The 21434-nt window shown below is 45.3% G+C and overlaps 3 protein-coding genes across 4 annotated transcripts in view; 1 reads left to right on the forward strand and 2 right to left on the reverse strand.

Annotated features, from left to right (window-relative positions):
- Positions 1-9927, reverse strand: part of MAD1L1 (mitotic arrest deficient 1 like 1) — a 383289-nt gene extending 373362 nt beyond the window's left edge. Inside the window, exons 1-7 of the mRNA XM_067306376.1 lie at positions 9881-9927; positions 8425-8578; positions 7022-7162; positions 5054-5233; positions 3443-3567; positions 2647-2728; positions 1324-1454 (exon numbers count right to left, since the gene is read on the reverse strand). Coding sequence (XP_067162477.1) covers positions 1324-1454; positions 2647-2728; positions 3443-3567; positions 5054-5233; positions 7022-7162; positions 8425-8574 — 809 coding nt within the window. The 5' untranslated portion in view covers positions 8575-8578; positions 9881-9927. The remainder of the gene's footprint in view (positions 1-1323; positions 1455-2646; positions 2729-3442; positions 3568-5053; positions 5234-7021; positions 7163-8424; positions 8579-9880) is intronic.
- Positions 9928-12385: 2458 nt separating this feature from the next.
- Positions 12386-15216, reverse strand: MRM2 (mitochondrial rRNA methyltransferase 2). The gene is made up of 3 exons (XM_067306142.1): positions 15146-15216; positions 13947-14236; positions 12386-13155 (listed from the first exon to the last, which is right to left on the reverse strand). Exons 1-3 carry the CDS (start codon positions 15175-15177, stop codon positions 12731-12733), a joined length of 747 nt encoding a protein of 248 aa, XP_067162243.1. The 5' UTR covers positions 15178-15216; the 3' UTR covers positions 12386-12730.
- Positions 15217-15324: 108 nt separating this feature from the next.
- NUDT1 (nudix hydrolase 1) lies at positions 15325-20886 on the forward strand. Of its 2 annotated transcripts, none has more exons than XM_067306204.1 (4): positions 15325-15400; positions 16982-17138; positions 20017-20162; positions 20369-20886. In XM_067306204.1, exons 2-4 carry the CDS (start codon positions 16987-16989, stop codon positions 20539-20541), a joined length of 471 nt encoding a protein of 156 aa, XP_067162305.1. In that variant the 5' UTR covers positions 15325-15400; positions 16982-16986; the 3' UTR covers positions 20542-20886. The 2 variants fall into 2 exon arrangements, with proteins under 2 accessions (XP_067162305.1, XP_067162306.1); XM_067306205.1 differs by having other exon boundaries at positions 15331-15400; positions 17029-17138.
- The last annotated feature ends 548 nt before the right edge of the window (positions 20887-21434 follow it).

Consider the following 21434-nt stretch of genomic DNA (forward strand, 5'->3'; position numbering starts at 1 on the left):
AGGGTGAAAAGCAAGACAACCATTAAGGAACCATGCAATTCAATTCCCTCACACAAACCGAACTTCCAGATACACACACAATTACTAGGGGAGCATAAGACATTGAACAAACATTTCAACATCCAGCTCACTCGCTTCTATAACTTTCACTTCAAAACCACTGCTACAGAAAAAATGCAGCTTTACTGAACTGCATTTTTCCACTGTAGGTGCTGTCCTAACCATGTCCAAACAAACTGAAGTTTTGTATCTGCTTTACTGACTGGCAAAACAGCATGATGAGTAGCAAAAGACTCCTACCTCCGATTTTCAGTTAGGCTGAAAGCAGGGTTGGAACACAGCAAGTAGTAGACACTCAGGGGGTTTAGTACTCTGTGATGACTGAGCAAGTATGGAGACTGCTTATTTACTTTAATAGAGGTGTGTGAGGGTGAAATAAAGCTGTTTAAGAAAAATATGACCTCTAATCTGTTGATATCATGTTTCTGGGAATAAAAATGTGTGTGAGAAAAAAGTTCAAGATAAACAAGCTAAAATGATAATGGAACACCCGCAAGAACAAAGTCAAGAGATTATTTAATTTTAGGGTAAGAAAAAGCTGACAAGATCAGATACTCATGTAATTTAAGCTACTTTTTTTTTTTTTTTTAAGATGCACCTAAAGATGGAAATTAAGTTCCATATTCTAAAAGAGAGGAAAAAAAAAAAAAAAAAAAAAACTTTAAACCAAATTATTTCACATTACATAGGAACTGAATGTTTCAAATTAATTGCCACTTCAGAAACCCAGAAAGTCTGCTCTACAGGGGTCTATATCAGAGTGCTTTATAAATTTAAACAAAAGACTTTCCAAACATTACGATGGTACAACAGAGCTTTAAATAGTGGTAACAATAACTAAGCAATAACCGTTATTACAGAAATGTTCAGCTGTCTTCTCTCTACAGGGATTTCTTTCACAAACCTGTACAGAAAGAGTTCATCGCTATCTTTGAACACTGAATCTTTTCTAATAAATAGATATCACCTTCCAAAATGATCAATACTCATTCTGTGAAGCTTTCATTGTGATCAGGAAGATGACGCAGATCTTCTCAAATCCTATCATCTAGCAACCATCACAACACTGCTCAATTCAGATGCAATATTTATACAAGATATTTAAACTTCTTTCTAAAGTTCCCCATATGGAAGTGCAGTATCACATGCCACACTACAAACCATATTAGCCAGATGCAGGGATTTGAAAGTCCTTATAGTGCAATTGTAGAAGGTATAGGAGAGCAGAAGTGAGCCCTCTCAACAACTGAACCCTTCTTTCACCTGAAGTAGGCATTTTCCTCCCGGAGCTGGCGCAATTCCCGCTCCATTTTTGGAAAGCGGGCCAGTTCTGCCTTCATGTTCTTGACAATTAAAGTATCATGTTCCTGCTGGGAAAACTTCTGTTCCAGATCCTGGAAAACAAGAGATGACAAGAGAACTACTTTGATTAACTCAGAACTCATAAGAACTACCTCTCTGTTGTACTTTTTTAACTCAAATCAATGACTAAAAGTCGGAAGGGACCGCAGGAGGTCATGTGGTCCAGTCCATCACTCAAAGCAGGGATAACAAACATTTGTTACACTTGTAACAGTTGGACAGGTCTCTTCTCAATGCCCTTCTGTTTACTCTTAGTTTCTCGGGGGGGGGGGGGGGGAAATCTCTGCTAACCGTTAGAAGGATCTTCTGTCAACTAAATCAAATCTCTGATTTTCCTGTCCTCTGTCTCTCCATCAATAAACTGCACATATGTGAGAAAGGGCACTCACATGGCCTTGAGGAATTAGGAAGGAGAAGAAACACAACCAAACCTTTTAGCATTATGGTAAACTTTGCTTTTTTTCCCCAAAAAGCCAATAAAATTTCTTTAGAGTTCTACTGCAGTCCGACTCCTGCAATAGTCCTGTTTCCCCCCCTTTCCTTCCCATGGCTCTGACTAATGCAGTGAAGCTGCCTTTCAGTGTAGCTTTACTCTATAGCAACCACAGGCAATGCCACTATTATCATCTGCTCAAAGCAAAGTATCTCTCTACATCTCTCTCTCCCAAAAAGAGAGGAAGCAAATGGAAAAGATACATTTCCACCAACCTACACGTTAATCTCTACACTCACATTTAAGTCAGTAGTTTTGAAAGCTTTGCAAGTAGTTGCACTTTATAAAAGAGCTAACTGCTAACTCCAGAGGAAGTACTTTCCAAGAAGTAGAAACATAACTGTAGCTGCTAGGTTCATCCTCCACTGTTTAAAAAAAGATTGCTCTAGAACACTAATGCATTGGGCTCTGGCACGAGATCAAGTAAAGCATTCATCCAGAGTACTGTATAAGGATATAAATCAGTTCTCTATAGAGAAAGCATAGGTAGATTTTTTCCAACCTATTGATACAACAAAGATGAAGAGTGGCATGCAAAGGTTAATTATGGGTAGCCGTGTCCATCCAACTGAATTTAGCCAACTTCAGTTCTCCCTGGCCACCAGACCAGATTCTTACATGACAAACTAATCTTCTATTTCTATAATAGTCACTTTTTTTAAAACACTATTCTGCTCTTCTATGGAAAAAATTAAAAACTAAAGCTCTGTACAGGCCCCAGAGTTACTTACCTTAATCTTCTGTTCATATTCTGCCAGCAGGGATTGGCTTGCTTGCAGTGTCTGAATTTGCTGACTAGCCTCCTGCCATTTTCTATTAGATGTAGACACAAGAGACATTTAGTACACAGAAATCATGTACTAGGAACAAGCCACATGCAGAAGTATAAACATTGTCAAACACTGCTAATAAAGTATGTTGTAGTATTACAGAAGATTGCCCCAGACTCAGTTTCCCACTCATACTATCTTCCTCTAATTCAGAGGCAGAAAATCCCATTTTTATTAAAAAGATGCACCTTCAGAAACATTCAAAAAAAAAAAATCAAGCCACCTTCACTCTGAAATCAACAAACATACACCTACAATAAATTAACCTAACTTAAACCAGAGCAATAAACAGTGCATTCAAAACTGAAGAGTTGAATACATTAAGCAAGGAAGAACACACTTATTGTGTCTTTCAGCTGCCCCAACTATGATTTATGGCTTGATATTTTTGTACTGTTCAGCCCATAAAATTCAGATTAGCCTTTCCCACCCACCTACCTTCTGTTAACTCTCCAGCATGAACATAAGACACCACTGAGAGATTTTAAGCTTAAGTATTTTTTCCCTCAAGGTAAAATTAAATTGCTCCTCAGAGGTAGTTTCGAACAACCGTTATAAGCTGCACATCCAGATCAAAGAATCCCTTTGAAGAGCAGAAATCAAATGCTGTTGAAAGTTTTCTGAGTGATAGCAGCTGCAGAAGACTGAAGTTTTGTTTGCCTTTTTTCCCCCCAGCAGTCATTCATCCCCTGCTTACTTGTGTTGAACATCCAGCTGTTCCATCAGCTCCTGCTTCTGAGAGTCTTGGCTTGTCATCTGCATCTCTTGATTCATTATATTCCATTGCAGCTCAGATATTTTCCCTTTTAATACAGTGATTGTCTGAATTAGCAAAAAGAAAAAATAAACACATGAGCCAGTGAGTCTCCAAGCTGGACATTATGGACAGTGATGCACCAATATGGACAGTGATGCACCAATATCAAATCCAACTGAAGAGAACAACACTGAATCCAGAAATAATCCTGCAGGCTTGCAAACCTTCACACCTGCAAAGTCACCTCAAAAGGCATGAGAAAATCTTTTAGATGTTTTCATCTGTCACCTAAATTGTCATTTCCATTACCCATTAAGTGGGTGATCTCAAACTGGCATGCAAAAAAAAAAAAAAAAAAAAAAAAAAAAAATCAAGCTTTAAAGCTAGATACACAAGGATATATATTAATGAGTAAAATTATCCCACAACCATTCTGACTAAGTTTTTTTCTAGGTTTCAAAACAGAAAATGCCTGGGTCTTCCTCAGCCAAATAATGTAAGCATTGTCTTCCTTAAAAATACAGACCAGCGGTTTTTTGAATTTAGTTCTAAATGTCTAAAATCTAGAGACCAAGTCATAGGTTTGGTTCAAACAGACATTACTCAGCTCCATTTATCAGAGAGAATATTTTGAGATGTTTAGCTTTTATATCTATAATTATACTTATATAAGGTGCTTTCTAGATAGAGACACACACAGCATTCTTATCCTGGTGTTGATGAATAGGAAATAAAAAGAACATAGAAATAGAATTGCCGCAAGCATTTCACATGCATTTAGTTTCTCTCAAGTGCCATCACTGTCCTCTTATTTCTATCACTGAGAACTGCTATGTTAAATATGTTTACCTGCTTTATCACATAGATACATTACATTTCCAGTGATGCTTAAGCAGGAGGAAGGCTTAAGGGCTTAGTAGCTATTGATCCACAGCTGGTGCAGGAGATCAAATTAAATAGAAGAGGTTACAAATACACTAGCTTAAGTTAGTTACAATGGTATCTGAAAAGTTTGAGGGTTGAGAAGGTTGTCTGTTCATCCAGAACTGAAGCTATTATCCAAGCATTCATCATGCAATGGAACATGTAGGCATTTAAGACAGTTTTGGAAGACATGCCTTGTATATAACTTTGGTCTTATCCACATTACAGTTCCCCCTACTTCCTTGACCATTTTCATATCTTCTTCTTCTTAGCTTACCTTTTCCTCCATCATTTTTCCCCATTCTTTACTCAATGCCATGTAGCCTGACTTCTAAACCTAGATCCTGTCTCTTGCCTTGCACTTCTCTCTCCTCCTCCATATCAACCTGTTCAAGCATTCTCGTCTCTTTGTTAATTAACACAGCAACCTCTTCTGACCTGTTCACTTGTGTCTGGACTTGTTTAAGCTCTAAATTTGACAGTAAGGACACACATCATCAGGATTTATTCATCTCCAGATGATGAACACAGTGATTCCAATTTGTGTAAAAAAGGTCATTTTCAATTCACAAGATCCTCAAAGTCACCTGAAGCTATGAATGGATTAGAAAATTACTCTTTTCTTACTTCATTAGCTTCAGCTAATTTGCTCTCCTTCTCTTGCAGCTTCTTGCTCACTGTTTCCATGCTCTTTTTATAGGATTTGTTCATCTCCATTTGTTCTTTCAGTTTATTTTCAGCTTCTATTTCCCTTTCCTGATACTGCTTTATACGTGTGAGCAGCTCCTGGTTACGGTCAGCCTCTCGCTTGAAAAGAAAAAAAAAAAAATGCAAAGAGATATAAGAAAAAAGTAGCACAACAGTGAGGCTCTTTTCCTTCCCCTGTCTCTACTCCTCCTTACTGCAATTACAGAAGCATCATCATGACACAATGTCACTTAGACCATAGCTTTTTAACCCTTACGCTAGCAAGGTGCAAAATCTCACTGGCAGCAACTCAGTGCCAAGGGAATTAGCCAGGGCAATGGAGTGAGAAAATTAGCAGAGTCTGAATCTCTTAGAGTGAAGCATTAATATTAGAATATAGACATGGATTCACAGACTCCACTGCATACTTTACAGCAGATCAAATAAGAAAACACTTGGTGCTCCCATTTAAAACTGGCCCCTGCATAGTAAATTTACTTTCAGAATCTCAGACCTCAATACTTGGGATAATAAGACAAATTTCCCTTTGCAATCTCTGGAATTTGTACGAGCCTATTTAATGGAAAAGAAACCAAGTTTAAACACAGTACTATCAATGAATACAACAAAACCAGCATTGTATGGGGCCAGGCTTTTCAGCCACATTTGCTCTATTTTTGCTCTCTGACAACCTTTCATACACCATTTCAGTTTATTCCTACCACAAATTGATTAGCACTTATTGAAAAACATGTAGTAAATTGCTTTGCTAATCAAAGCAAATCGAGACACGGATTTACATAGTAAGCAAGGATTATGCAAAGCAATGTGAGGTTCCTAAAACCTTTATCCACATGACTCAAAACACTGAATCTGAGCAGGGTAATTACCACGGTGCTGGATTAGTGCTGCTCCCTTTTGTACCAGTATTTCAAGGGTTTCTGTGACTGACTCAGCTAGATTCTGGTTTGAACTCTTCTTGGCTTAATCCCAAGATCACCTGACTTCAGATGGAACAAGGAATTTAGTCACTGACTCGCTATTTCACAACTATACACTAAATCTGTCTCCCAGCAGTCTTCGAAGAATACAACAAAACGTATTTTCTATTATTTTTAAAAAGATTTAAAAAAAAGTCAGCTGCATATAAAACCTTTATTATGCTACAAAACCCACAGCTCTACTGCTTTTTTCAGTAACATAGTTAAATGAATACATATGGGCATAAAACTAGAAAGCAATAAAAGTTATTAGTCCCTGAGTGAGGTTCATTGTCTTATCAATGCAGGCTCTCTTGTGTGACAGCGCACGGCTGGCACTGCTGTTATTCCAATTAATTACAGTCACACAAACTAAATGTTTGCAGTTGTGCCAGCGGAAGTTTAAAACCATATGGGAGAAAAAGATTTAAATACTTCTGGGAGAAACAAATAACAGCCCCTTTTATTATTGCTACTCATAACAACTTCAGTGCTAAACTAATAGAATCTAGTGGTCAGATCATCAGACAGTCCATCAACCAAACAAGGTGCTAATGTTCACACTGGCTCTGGTTGACATCAGCAAGTAATGCAATGCACTACGAGTAGAACTGTAGAGCAAAACAGTTGGTGCCGGGAACTCAGTGCCCACAAAGTATATATTTCAGGAGTACACTACAAATTAGCTCAAGTCTTGCCCTGAACATCCATTAGCAGTTGGAGAACACTAGGCTTGCTCCTGGAGTGCATTTTCATTTCATCCAGAAGTCTAGTATACACAGTCCGAGACACAGCACAACGCAAACCCAAAGCACAGTACCTGATCAAGACCATACCCCTGATCCAAACTAAAACACTAATGTAGATGCACTACATATGTTCTGATCAAGGCCTATGATATCAAACCATTGGCAGCTGTCATACTCACCTCATAGTTTCTGGCATTAGTATTAGCTGCCTTCTCTAGCTCAATGCGAGCTCTTTTGTGGCTAAGCTCCATCTGCATCTTCTCTCGTTCCACCTGCAGAAGCTGAGATTTGGAATGGATCTGCCCAGCTTGTTCTTCTAACTGGCCAGTTCATATGTGAAGAGGAATATTACACATCATTAACAGCACTGCAGTAACACTCGGTACCATCCAGCTGACACTTGCATAGTATTTTACACAATTACAAGGAAACCATCACCTCATTTGTGTCTTCTCACACAAGCTGCAGATTGGGAAGCTAAGGCCACAAGTTCAACAACATGCTCAGAAGCCCATATCAAATCAATGTTAGTTGGAAACAAGTGAATTTTAAGTTCTTCACTGAGAATTTCTCATCCAACCTCTAGAGGCCTCCTATCTGACCAAATATACTTCTCTACCTAAAAGAGGGTTAATTACAAATTCCCCAAGCCTTATAAAAGTAACAGCAACTACCAAGAAGCAGAGATCATTTTCCCCACGAAATTTAACTGTTGAGCAGAACAGCATGTTTTTCTACAACCTGCTACAACATATTTTATTTGTATGACTGCTTCATACAAAATTATTTTAAAGCACAGATAATATCAATAGAACACCTCACTTCCAAGCAATATACATTCACCATGCATCTAGTGAAGGCTCTGTAACCAGAGATGTACTACAGACAGAAAACGCACAAGCTTTTGTCAGCAATCTAAACGCAAAGGAGACTTACATAAAAAAAGACAACAAGCTTATTTTATACTTAGAGATTTAAATAGAAATTATATCAAGATATAGAATGCAGAAACTATTTCAGTCTAATATAGAGTCCTTACGATCCAAGATGTTATCCTACTACATATAGTATGAACACAAAGCAAAACAAAATCAGAAAGGCAGCCTACAGGAAGAAGTCACAAGAATACATGGATTTTAACAGAAGAGAACAAGGAAGCAAAACTGCTTAGCACATGGAAGCCAAAACACAAGTGGAAGTATGTGTCAAGGCAAAGAAACTTTAAAGAAGAAGGTGAAAAATGGTAACAAGATAATTTACTGGAAAGATACCTGTTAAGCTCTTTGGTTCAGCAGATTGAAAGCAACTTACAATTTAATTTTCTGAGCTTGTATATAGATATAATCAGGAGGGAAGAAATTCAAAGGACTTTCCTTAAATTTTCACAAGACAAATAAGAAAAATTTAAAGATCCCAGAATGTTCACCCAAAGCAAACTTTCCATTACTGAGCATACATGAATAGCAATTTTAGAATGAATAGTCAAGTCTTTATGAAATCAGTCTCGATGTATATAATCGAAAGGAGTTTACATTCATACTGAAGTGCTGCTGCAGGTATGAGCAAGCGGAGGATACCTCACCTGCACCCTCTGCTGGTACTGCATCTGCAAGGAGCTTTGAGACGATCCTGGCGTAGCCAGCCCAGACACCCCCTCCACACGCTGTGCAATAAAGTTGTTGAGGGATCTCAGGGTGGAGAAGACCGTGGTATTATTTTCCAAGTCCTCCATGGCTCTGCAAATACACGGAAAGTTATCAGCAAAACATTCAGAGCAACCTACTGTCTACTGGCTGCTCTATTCAAAAATGATACACTGCCCTGGGTAACACCGAATGCAAGATCTTCCTGTTTACAGCACACAAAACCCAATCTGTTAGTCACTGCTGAGATTCACAGATGACTGCTGGGATCAGTGCAAACCAGAAAACACTATCCAACTGAGGCTGAAGACGAGAGACCTCTCTCTCCTTAGGTCTCCACTGGAAATCGTACACTTTTATTTAAATACATTTTCTCCTGAAACTCAGCCCATAAATTTACAAATAAGAGGTGCGATAAGCTATGCAAGACTGAGTTCTCCCTTCCTATATAATCAGGATAAAGTTGGGGTACAAGTTTGTGCCAGAGGACATCCACAGCACATAACACCAACAAAGCGAACCCTTGCTACTCTTCCTCGTCCCACTTTAAGGGCTGGTGTAGGAAGAGACCTAAACCCACACTAGTAGCAAACTCTGCCTTGTACGCAGCTGTGACCCTGATTCTGGTTTCCAGAAATCACTTTGGAATCCAGCTTTCAATGATGAGACTTCACAAGTTCACAGGCCACTTTCATTAGTGAAATTATGGCTTCATGCACAGACTTTTGCAATTCTTCCTTCAAAGTGGTATTAAAAGGCCAAAGATTTATCAAGCCTGGAGCTCCTCTCAGGAGACTTCAGGAGCCTCGTGCGATCCCTCCGAGGATTTACACCTCACGCAGCCCCAGAACTAGGACCCCAAATCACAACACTGACATAGGGCCCAGAGCTGGTGCAACCGCTGGGCTCATGTGCGATCAGAGTGATGCAGTGGTTACGCTTTACACTGCCGTGCAAAGAGAAGAGAGAAGCACGCTAGCAACAGACCAGCCAAAAAACAAGCGACAGCGTTTATTTGAAGTAAGTGCTTCAGACACAAACAAACTCAAAAGAGAGCAGTGCCAACAGACACGCGGGTCCCAGCAAGCCCGTTCAGAAAACGGGCAGATCCGGGAGAAGAAAAAAAAAAAAGAAGAAGGGGAAACCGACTCGCTCGCCCCCCCGGCCGCAGCACGCCTTCTAGCACCGGCTCCGTGCCGGCAGGCCGCACCGCGCCGCGGTCCCCAGCCCCGGCCCCGCGGGGAGCCCCGGCGGCTGCCGAGGGGGGCGGCGCGGCCCCGCGGGGAGCGGCCGAGCGGGAGGCGCGGGGGGGGGGGGGTGGCGCCGCCTCGCCGCGCGTGGCGGGAGCCGCGGGCCGGGCCGGGCCAGGCCGCGCCGCCGCCGGGCCGCACTCACCCGCCGCAGCCGGCGGCGCGCGCCGCGGCTTGGATCTCCCTCCTCGCCCCGCCGCCGAGATCTCGCGGGAACTCGCGCCCAGCTCCCGCGAGAAGAGCGCCCGCGGCCGCCGTAATGCCGCGAAGACGCGCGCCGCCTACCGTAATGCCCGGCCGGGGTGCCCCAGCACGCCCTACTCTCCCCTCCGCCCCCTTCCCAGGGCTCGGTCCGCCCCTGGCTCCCCCAAACGCTGCCCCGTCCCTCTGCCCTTAGCCCGTCACCTGCCTCTCTCCAAGCCCGCGTGCCTGCCGGTGTTGCCGAGTGAAAAAAAAGCAAAATCCTGGAAAAGATAAATGAGAGCATTAACTCTGATCAGCTGCTGCAGCCCTTAGCAAACCCTCCAGAAAACTCAGCTGTTCTGGATATGTTTCTGAGATTCCCGTTATTCGCTTTTAAAGTATCTGTAAAATGGAGATCTAATGCAAATTGAGAGAGAACTGGGAAAGCTCGTCCCATGGGGCTGTTGTGATCATAAGTTTAAGTGTCAACCTCATTTTACGGGGGGGCGGGGAGAAGACAAGTAACAGTGAAAAGCCAGCAGTCCTGGGTGCCCATTTTGAGACATACTGCATCTAGTTTCATCCTTTTCCCAAAGATTCAGTGTTATGTAGGTCTTCTTGCTGATAGAAGCACAGCTTTTGAGTGGAAACTCCTATTCAAAAGCTGCCTCCAGAAAAGAAAAAAAAAATCCTTTCAGAGAATTTAGATGTCAATATAATGTATCAATATTAATTGCAGATCTGCTGCACAAGCCTCTGCCACATCTGCTGATCAAATAAAAAGCAAGCGTGCTGGACTGACTACAACAAGTGACAAGCCACTAAGCTAGCCCAGCACTGGTGCTTCTGAATAGACCAAGTCTTCTGCTAGGGGAGGAGGCAAGCCTGAACGCCTCTGAAGTGGGTAGGCATCGCTGAGTGACCTGCGACACCACCATCCACCTGGCTCAGACTTGCCCTGCAACACTAGTAGCGCCTCCAAGAAGCTTCTCCTCTTCTCCTTCCCACCAGAGCTTTCTCCTCTGGGAGCGTCAGAAGACGGGAGACCTCGGTGTGCAGCTCACAGCACCAGGAAGCCAGCCACCTTTTCTCTGTGTGCACCAGACCTTAAACATCAGCAAGACATACGCTTTGCCAGAAGGTTTCACAGAGGGAAGCAATCAGTCTAGCAGCGGGGCTCCAGTCCCAGTTCAGATGAGAATTACTGTCAGGGAGAAGGGGGTTGTAGCTGGTCCTCCCATGATGGACTCCTGCTCATACCCTCCAAGTTCAGCCTCCCTGAAGCAATCCCAGCTCCACAAAACTTCTGTTTTCCTCACTTTCTCCTTTTCAGCTCTAGGCTCCCCCCAAACTCCAGGCCTTGTCCCATTTGCTCTTTCTTTCCCTCCTTACAGCTTCTCTAGCACCCAGTCCCATTTCCAGGACCACCCTCGGTGCCCTTCTCCTCCCTCTCCTCGCCCTGTCCCACAGACAGGCATTCAATACTCCTGTCCAGGCAGAACCCATCCTCCTCTCTGCAACTGCAGGCAGAGGAGCAAAAGCAAAAAGCACATGATTATAGAAACATCCTGCTCAGCATAGTTCTTACCGCAAATCAGAGTAATAAAGTTTTCAGATAGCAGACTGCCAAAATTTTTTCCCCAAACACATGCAAATCAACACCCAGCTCCCTAGTTTAGTCTGTTTGGCTAACACTTTCACGCATACTGTTCAGTATAGAGATCCAGAATGGAAAGTTTCAGACAAAGTAGTTAAAACTAGATAAATTTTTAAGCAATTCAAAATGATGTGTCTATAGTGAGAACTATCTGGAAGCTTTAAAAGCAGGCAGTGCCACCAGTCCCTCCGATAACTCATGCCTCACTCAGTCCGATAAAAGAGCTGTTTAATGTAAAAGTTGTCACTTCCAGATAAGATAGTAGCTATGTTTATTTTCGCAAACAGAATTCTAGCAGTTCAACCAATAATTTTACCTGTCTGGGATCCAAGGAACATCTTGCCATTTTACCTAATAAACATCACTGGTGAAATATGAAACATTACTGAAAACACAGGGAAAAATTATCTTCTCAATTGTGATGACCCTCTGTCATTTGCTGGATTTATGAGCACAGTGAAGTAACAGTTTCTAAATATATCATATGCCTTTAGCTAATGCAGCAAAGCCACCAAGCTTTGCAATATCCCAGAGCCAGAGTCATATATTCTGAAAGCCTGCAATATAGATTGTACGTGACAATGCAGATTCTGACATGCACAAAAGTGTTATCTATTTTTACATGTGCTAATAAATTGCACTAGCTATTAAGAAAGACAAAAGAGGAAATAAATTGGCTCAGATTCCCCATGTTGTTCCCTCTCATTTTGGAAACTGCCTTTATGGTTAGTCTCCAATATGACAGCAGTAGCAGTGCAATGATTTTCAAGCACACATATTAAAAAAAAAAAGAAAGAAAGAAAAAAACACTATAATCACTGTTTTATTTTCATTTCCATTACTCCAGCCCAGGAGGTTGCCTTTCAGATTATTCCTCTCCATTCCCGACAGTTTTCTCCACAGGTGAGAGGCTAAATTGGATATCTCTCCTTGTATAATTAGCGGATAAACTCAGTAGGGCACCATCCTGGTTTTATTTTTGTATTTGAAAAGCATTCTTTGTAACAATTACAGCACATTCTCCCAGGTTGCGCTCAACAATGCAACATTTGAAGTTGGGAGTCTTAATGCTGGGGGTTTATTTTAAATACGTGCCAAGTGAAAATTTCCAACCAGTGTCTGATCACCAGTTTGATAATCTGCAATTCTCAGCTTTCATTTCCCTTTGTACTGTCTTGCCAAGTAATAAGATTCAGCAGAGTCCTTCCGGCTGGCCTGAGGCTTTATAGTTCTCACGTCTTGAAACTGCTCCTTCAGTCTGCCTTGAAGAAGGCGGGACTCCTGTCCATCCCAAAATTTACAGAGTAGAGTTCCTTTTGGCTTTAAAACACTCTGAGACAGATTCAGAAGGCCTAAACACAAGTTGATCAACTTCTGATGGTCCAGTTCTTTGATGCCTGTTGCATTAGGTGCCATGTCACTCAAGATAACATCCACCTTCTTTGCAGGAAGCAGACTGTGAATTGTCCTAAGCGTGCCTGGGTCTGTAACGTCAGCCTCTGACAGGAAGACTGCTCCGTCCAGTGGGGAAATGCGCTGAAGGTCAATTCCAAGGACAAAACCAGTAGGGACAGTAGGATCTAAAAACCAAGAGCTGTCGTAAGAATGAATGACACACTGATCACTCTTATTATATAAGGGCTGCAAATGACTTGCATATACCTGAGCTCCATGATATTCACTATGAAAAAATGTATCACCAAGTATGGTCTTCCTGTCCTTCCATAAAGAGTTTGCTGTGCATATCTGGATAGATGGTTTGCTATACGCTAATCCATTTAAAGCATTAAAAGCCAGTTATTCCAGACAAGCAAGGGGTATTTTTGTTGTTTTTTTCTGTTGATTTTTTTGAGACTGGCAATGCAGAAATTCTGGACAATAATACAGACAAGAATGCCTTATCTTATAAATATTAGTGACCTAAAATATGTAAACCGTATGTAATGGTTACTGCCATTATTCAGGAAAGGAAATAAAAATTTAGTAAAGCCAAGTTACCTGCTGGAGGCCACATGAATTTCAGAGGTGGATGAAGAGGGGATCTCACCTAGTCTAGTTCATTAGCCTTTAAATAGTAACTCCCTCCAGCTCAGTCAAGTAGAAGACTTAGCTACGCCTACAGCAGCACCTCATCGTAAGTTTTTGTTTCATAGATATGATTTCTTCAGACCATACGAAGAATTATGCTGCTTTACTATCACCCTAGGGCCAAGAATCTTGAGTTCTTTGCCGCTTGAAATTTCTATCAGTGACTGTGGTGACAGTCTGTACCCACGTACCTTCCCCACGCCACCATCAGCAGAGCTGAACTTTCTCACACACTTCAAAGTGAGCATTACTCCCATCTTGGTTGCCAAGCACGTGCACTTACCAGTGCCTAAGGCATTGACCCTCTCTACAGCAACCTGACTCCACGCACCAGGTGCGGCTCCACAGTCAAGAACAGAAAATCCTGGACGAAGGATACGAAGCTTGTCATCTATCTCCAGTAATTTGAAGGCACTTCGGCAACGGTAATTCTGCTGTTTCGCTGCCTTGACAAAGGGATCCTTCAGATGCCGTTCCAGCCACTGGTGATCTGCTCCCGTTTTTCTCTTCAGGAACGGCACCGCAGTGTGGAAGCGTCCACGCTGCAGAGAACGGCTCACCAAACCCCAGCAGCTACCCAAGAAGAGACATGAGTTAACCGATTGGCACATAATCACTGCATATTTCATAACTCTCTACAGTAACCAATTCTGATCTCCACTATGGTTCCTCCCATTTATCACCATGCTCACCAGCAGCCTTGAACTGGGAATTGTGGAGATTTGAAGCATCGTTAGTTATCTGGTCTAGTGACAATGAAAAAAGCCTTAACTTGGGCCAAGGCCTCATACGCTGTTCCCTGAACAAAGGGGGAAAGGACGATCCCGCTCCTAAGAGCTCTCCATTCCCACACCGGCTTTTGCATTTAAGACTTATAGCAACATTCGCCTGACTTGCAATGGCTCTTACAGAATCACAGAATCGCTGAGGTTGGAAGGGACCTCTGGAGATCATCTAGTCCAACCCCCCTGCTCAAGCAGGGTCACCTAGAGCACATTGCACAGGATTGCATCCAGGCAGGTTTTGAATATCTCCAGAAAAGGAGACTCCACAACCTCTCTGGGCAACCTGTTCCAGTGCTCTGTCTCTTATAAATAACGAGTATCGAAGGGACAGCTAACGAATACGCCAGCAATCTCCAAGGCGAGCTGGCGACCTCCACGGAAGCGGCGGCCTGCGGGAAAGCCCCAGCTAAGCCTGGTGACCAACGTAGGCTGCTCGTTACAGCATTAAGGGACTCCCGGGTTTATAAACCTCCCTCTTTGCTGGCGGGACAGCGTGGAAGCCGAGGAGCTACTGCTCTAAGGCGAAGGGTGACTGCGACGGTTAGTCAAGCGCGACAAGAAGATCTCCGAGCGGCCCCGTCCCCAGGCCCCTCCGCGGCCGCCCCCGTGCCCCCGGCGCTGCCCGCCGCCCGGCTCGCCGCAGTGGGCCGCTCTCCCCCGCGCCGCCGCCAGCCGGCACCGCCGCCGCCCAACGCACCTGCCCCCGGCGCAGGCGCCGCGCCGCGCCATGGCGGCCGCCGCCTCAGCCCGCCCGCGCCGCGCCGCGCCGCGCCGCGCTCCCTCCCTGCGGGGCGGGGACTGGGCGGAGCTGGGGGCGGGGACTGGGCGGGGCTGGGGGCGGGGACTGGGCGGAGCTGGGGGCGGGGCCGCGGGCTGGCGGGAAGGGCCGCTGCTGCCGCGCTGCGCCTGGGCCGTGCGGGGCCTCCTCGGGGCCGGAGCGCGGGGCGGGGAGGTCAGGCATTGCCGGGCCGGGGGGGCGAGGATTTGGGGAGGGGGTGCTGGGGGGCCGGCATTTGGGTGGGGGGCAGGCATTTGGGGAGGAGGTGCTGGGGGGTAAGGGCCTGGGCAGGGGGTGCAGGAGGCCAGGCATTTGGGGAGGGGGTGCAGGGGGACAAGGATTTGGGCAGGGGGTGCAGGAGGCCAGGCATTTGGGGAGGGGGTGCAGGGGGACAAGGATTTGGGGAGGGGGTGCAGGGGGACAAGGATTTGGGGAGGGGGTGCTGGGGGGGCAGGCATTTGGGGAGGGGTGCAGGAGGACAAGGATTTGGGGAAAGGGTGCAGGGGGACAAGGATTTGGGGAGGGGGTGCAGGGGGGGAAGGCATTTGGGGAAGGGGTGCAGGGGGACAAGGATTTGGGGAGGGGGTGCTGGGGGGGCAGGCATTTGGGGAGGGGGTGCAGGGGGCCAGGCATTTGGGGAGGGGTGCAGGAGGACAAGGATTTGGGGAGGGGGTGCTGGGAGGGCAGGCATTTGGGGAGGGGTGCAGGAGGACAAGGATTTGGGGAAAGGGTGCAGGGGGACAAGGATTTGGGGAGGGGGTGCAGGGGGGGAAGGCATTTGGGGAAGGGGTGCAGGGGGACAAGGATTTGGGGAGGGGGTGCTGGGGGGGCAGGCATTTGGGGAGGGGGTGCAGGGGGCCAGGCATTTGGGGAGGGGTGCAGGAGGACAAGGATTTGGGGAAAGGGTGCAGGGGGACAAGGATTTGGGGAGGGGGTGCAGGGGGGGCAGGCATTTGGGGAAGGGGTGCAGGGGGACAAGGATTTGGGGAAGGGGTGCAGGGGGACAAGGATTTGGGGAGGGGGTGCAGGGGGGGAAGGCATTTGGGGAAGGGGTGCAGGGGGACAAGGATTTGGGGAGGGGGTGCTGGGGGGCAGATGTTTGGGGGGTGCTGACCAAGGTGTCAATCATTTGGGGGTGCAGGGGGACCAGGCATTTGGGGAGGGTGCTGGAGGGTCAAGAACTTGGGGAGGGGTGTTGGGGACCATGGATTTGAGGGTACTGGGGGGGGCAGGCATTTGGGGAGGGGGTGCTGGGGTGCCAGGCATTTGGGTGGGGGGCAGGCATTTGGGGAGGGGGTGCTGGGGGGTAAGGGCCTGGGGAGGGGGTGCAGGAAGACAAGAATTTGGGGAGGGAGTGCAGGGGGATGAGGATTTGGGGAGGGGGTGCTAGGGGGCAGATGTTTGGGGGGTGCTGACCAAGGTGTCAATCATTTGGGGGTGCAGGGGGACCAGGCATTTGGGGAGGGTGCTGGAGGGTCAAGAACTTGGGGAGGGGTGTTGGGGACCATGGATTTGAGGGTACTGGGGGGGGGCAGGCATTTGGGGAGGGGGTGCTGGGGGGGTAAGGGCATGGGGAGGGGGTGCAGGTGACCAGGCACTGGGGAGATGATGAGGGGACCAGGCGTTTGGGGAGGGTGCTGGAGGGACACAGATTTGGGGAAGGGGTACTGGGGGACCAGGCGCTTGGGGAGGGGGCGCTGGGCAGCGCGTCCAGGCTTCGCCGGCCTCAGCACACCGGGCCTCGGCCCCGCGCAGGAGCCATGTTCACGTCCCGGCTCTTCACGCTGGTGCTGGTGGTGCAGCCGCCCCGCGTCCTCCTGGGCATGAAGAAGCGCGGGTTCGGAGCGGGGCTCTGGAACGGCTTCGGGGGGAAGGTGCAGCCGGGCGAGAGCATCGAGGAGGCCGCTCGCAGGTGAGGCCGGGGCCGGCTCCCGTGGCCTGGTCAGCCGTCTTCCAGCCCGCCTGCCACATACCCTCCCTTCTCGTCTTTCCGACCACGTCTAAACTGAGACTTGGTCCACTGGTGGCTAGCGGAGTTCGATTTTGGCTGCATAGCAGAATTACAACTTATGTCACTGTACTGCTGGTGCCTTAAATTATAAAGCTGTTGAACAGATGCTACATTTCAGCGGCATTTTTAGTACTGTGTGAAAAATGTCGTCACCAAATACTAGAAATTAATACTAGAAATTATTAGAGCTCCCTGATGAAAGGCACTATAGAAATTCATTATTTGACTGGAGGGAGACATTTTTAAGTCCAAATGCCAAGTAGGAGAATAGAATTTCTCCAATCCAGAGGCAGAAAATACCATTTTTGAGCTGCTTGCACCGGATTATTGCAGGACTTTCTTCTGTTTAGTCATTGAAATTAAATAGCAGATCACAGTGGCATTGCTAAACTCTAAGAACTCCATGCATTGTTCTTTACATGAGTTTTGCTGATACAAAGCGGCACCTTGCCGTCTCCTCGCTTTCTGATGTGTGCCCAAACTTACCTCGCACCTGCAGGAAGTTTAATGCTCAACAGACACTTAACAGCCTTGGGCCTGGACGGTCTCCTGCAACCGCTTGGGTTCTGTGGTGAGCTAACCTAGGAGACTGAAAGGCATCTTGCGCAGATGTGCACGCAACAGTGCACAGGGTTATTTCAAGTTATGACTCTTACACCAGGTCTTTTCATATAATTTATTATCTCCAAGTGGAGGGAGATCAGTCTTGTTACTCAAACCAGGTCTTCATTTGCCAGGCTTAGATTGCCACTGAGTATGGTGTAAATGTGCTGATTTGATTAATTTAGTATTTGATTTGGTAGGTGCACATGCTTATCTGCACAGGCTTAGCCTTGGAAACTGGAGCTGTGATGCATATAAGATATTGGCTGGTAAAAGTTTATGCAGCCTCAGATAGTGCAATGTGCCATGGCACAAGCAGCGTCTGCTGCTCCGGACTGCTCGGCAGCCCAGTCTGCAGCCCTTTCACGGCAGCTCATTTGAGTTTACCGAAGAACTACGAAGGTTCCTGCCGAGGTCAACTGAGTGGGAAGCAGTCCGCGGAGCCGGGGCCGGCCAGGCACGCAGCCCACCTTCCTGGCTGGTAGCCACGCTGATGCACCGCTGCTGCTCCCAGGAGGCAGCTCAGGAGGCAGCTCTCCTCCAGGAGATGTCATGTGGTCCAAATACAGCTTATTTGTTCCAGATCCACACCAGGCCACCTCTGCTCTCTATCAGGCACTGAGGCATTAGGCTCCGGTTCCCTTTTGCACTCTCTCAGTTGGGTTTGCAATGGTATAATGTGTGTGATGTGTCTGTACAGCACAGGCAGGATAGTTAAATGTTAAGCTGAAACATGAACAAAAGCTCCTGTGTCAGCAAGATTTCTATACTCCACTGCGTAAACAACATTCCCTTGAGCAACTAGGCACCTACAGCTCTTCAGCGTCATATCTTACAAGGGGAGCATTTAGCTAGTTCATTATTTCTAGTTTATTAGCTGTTATGTTTCCATTTACTGTATAGGGAGCTGAGCAGTTCACAGATGTATCGAATTGCTTAGAAAACCACAAAAGTGTAATGCTTGTTGTTTAATTATCATAGCTGATGAAATGAGGCTTTTATCTTTGTTGCTGAGAAAACTGCTTCTGTTTGAGACATAAATAGTTTCCCAGGAAGATCAGCTAAAATTAGCAAAGACATTATGTTGGTATATATTTTCAAAGGATGGGATCCATGAAATCGATGCCAAAGCAAGCTGGAGGCTTAAAGATAAATCTCATTACATCTAACAGTAAAGTTACTTTCAAAAATACAACTACAAATTAATTTTGAAGTTGAGTCTTATTTAATTATTAACCTTAACTGAAGATATACTGGGTTTCAAAATATTCATTATTTTTGTAAATGAGAAAAAACATGGAATAACTTCACAACTTCAAATTACGCTGACTTTGTTAGAGAAAGTCCTATGTATGTGAGCATATACAAAGCAAATAATCAAGTCTGCTTCAAGTAGCCCTGCATGGTGATGCAAGGAAAAGAGCTCTTTGGCAACCTTGGGGGGAAAAAAACGTTCTTAAAAATCTTGCCTTCTAGCCTCTCTTTATGCTAAATGTATTTCCAAGAAGCAGAAATGGAAAGTTTAACACAATTGTGTTGTATTTTTATACCACATTTGACTGGGAGATGATATTCCTAACTTTTTATGTGCAAGTAATGTTGCATAAACATGTTACATAAATAAGTTTCGTTAGCCTCAGAAGTAGCTGATTTCGTGGCAAGTACAGACATCCTAAAATTTCCTACCTGCTTCACCACTGTTCTGCAAGATTTAGCTTGAAGTTGGCAAAGCTCTTTGCCTGCCTAAGTATATTTTGGAGTTCTTTAGCTATATCCAGCTGCAGTCTTAATACTTATGAGCATTAACCCATTTCTAACAAATCTCAGAAAAGATCATATGGTAAGGAGTGTAAATGACACTAAACAGTCCATTTTCCTGAATCTTCCCCCTCCTACACAGACTATTTTCTTACCAGTCTCTAGGAACTTGAAATAACACATAAGGCAGACAGTCTGACACTGCTCCGCTGTTGTAGAAGTAGGCAAATATTTTGGTGCAAGCCAGAACACTGTTTTTTGGTGCCTGTATGCTCTGCAGGCTGTGTCCTGCTCTGTTTTACAGGTGCAGCTTTCACCTTTGGTTCATTGAAGTGTTTTGAATGTACAAGTAAAGCTAATGACCGCTTTTTTGTGCTCTCACTGATCGCTTTCATGTCAAGGTCTATTTCTTGTGCAGGGAGCTTCTGGAGGAGAGTGGATTGACTGTGGACACCTTGCAGAAGATGGGGCAGATCACATTTGAATTTGTAGGCAACTCTGAACTCATGGAAGTTCACATTTTCCGGGCAGATGATTTTCATGGAGAGCCAACAGAAAGCGATGGTAGGTGGTTAGGGGAGGGGAAGGGAGGATTTGCATTCTTCTCTGAGCCAGTATTTGCTAATAAAGTAATGCAGAACTATTCATGTTGAAATTCCTCTGAGAAGGGAGGCAGCTGGGCTGTAGACAGAAGCTGTTGATAGACATCCAAAGTCCAGGCAGCAAAAAAGCAAGAGAAAGTTTCACACAAACCTCTTTTTTGCCACCAGAAATGCGTCCACAATGGTTTCAGCTGGATGAGGTGCCATTCAATCACATGTGGGCAGACGATGTCTATTGGTTTCCCCTGCTGCTTCAGAAAAAGTTGTTTCGTGGCTATTTTAAGTTCCAGGGACAAGACACGATCCTGGAGCATACCCTGAAAGAAGTGGAGGAAGTTTAAGAAGAAAACGGAAGCGTTCAAGCCACATGCTGTTGCCCACATTGGGCTAGGAACAGCGTGACTACTCCTTATACTGCTCTCCTTTCTCAGCTCTCTAGCAAAGGAGACTTACTTCCCCAGGGCTTGGCAGATAAAGAAAATGAGGGGTTTTCTCAGTGCAGAAAGAAAAGTAACAAGTTTTTCCATGCTGTGAAGTCCCTGGCTGTGGTATGCTTCAGTGGTTGCTTGATGACAGCCTCCAAAAACTTAGGGTTAACCCTTTCCTTCTCAAGCAGTTTGTTAGGTTTTTCCTTTTTTGTTAGAAATGTCTTTAAAAAAATTAAAAATATTTTGTAAGTAAAAGCATCTGTTGTCCTGTTATAAACTGTTGTCTAGCTCCTAGATTGTTTAAGGGCCTTTCAGTAGTTCTCTTCCTTTCACAAGAACATGAAACAGATAAAGCAGTGGACTATGCTTCTCAAGCTAACAGTAGAATCCATTAAGCATCTTCTCTACATCATTTTCTGTAGTTCCTTGTTCCACATTACTTTCTGGGACAAGGTGAGGCTTCATCGGTGCTATGAAAGCCCTCTGAAAAGTTTCAGTAGGGATCCTTTCAGGATTTTCCCGCTGATAGCAGCGTAAGATTACAGGAGTCAAAACCAGAAGTCTGAGGTAGATATGTGGCATGGTTCAAGCCCTGCCTTCACTCTTCCTTCTCTTGGAGCTCCTGCTGTGAACTTCAACTGTTTTGAGCATTTTGTACTGACAAGCAAAAATATGCTGGACAAAAGCTCGACTTTCAGCAGATCTGTGTTAAGAAGTGGAGTCACCTACAGCTGCAGGCTTTGCTGCATGCCAGCAGCAGGTGATGTATTCAGCACTCAGGTCAGCCCAACTCAGCATGCAGGGCA

Source organism: Apteryx mantelli, chromosome 16 (assembly GCF_036417845.1).
Source record: "Apteryx mantelli isolate bAptMan1 chromosome 16, bAptMan1.hap1, whole genome shotgun sequence".
Taxonomy (NCBI): Eukaryota; Metazoa; Chordata; class Aves; order Apterygiformes; family Apterygidae; genus Apteryx; species Apteryx mantelli.

What these genes read in the sequence shown, in the direction of transcription:
- NUDT1 (XM_067306204.1), top strand. Translation starts at nt 16,987, where the DNA reads ATGTTCACGTCCCGGCTCTTCACGCTGGTGCTGGTGGTGCAGCCGCCC. An exon ending in ATCGAGGAGGCCGCTCGCAG is followed by an intron (nt 17,139 to 20,016) that starts GTGAGGCCGGGG and finishes TTTCTTGTGCAG; the next exon opens with GGAGCTTCTGGAGGAGAGTG. An exon ending in AGAGCCAACAGAAAGCGATG is followed by an intron (nt 20,163 to 20,368) that starts GTAGGTGGTTAG and finishes TTTTGCCACCAG; the next exon opens with AAATGCGTCCACAATGGTTT.
- MRM2 (XM_067306142.1), bottom strand. Translation starts at nt 15,177, where the DNA reads ATGGCGCGGCGCGGCGCCTGCGCCGGGGGCAG. An exon ending in GGCGCCTGCGCCGGGGGCAG is followed by an intron (nt 14,237 to 15,145) that starts GTGCGTTGGGCG and finishes CTTCTTGGGTAG; the next exon opens with CTGCTGGGGTTTGGTGAGCC. An exon ending in GGTCAATGCCTTAGGCACTG is followed by an intron (nt 13,156 to 13,946) that starts GTAAGTGCACGT and finishes CTTGGTTTTTAG; the next exon opens with ATCCTACTGTCCCTACTGGT.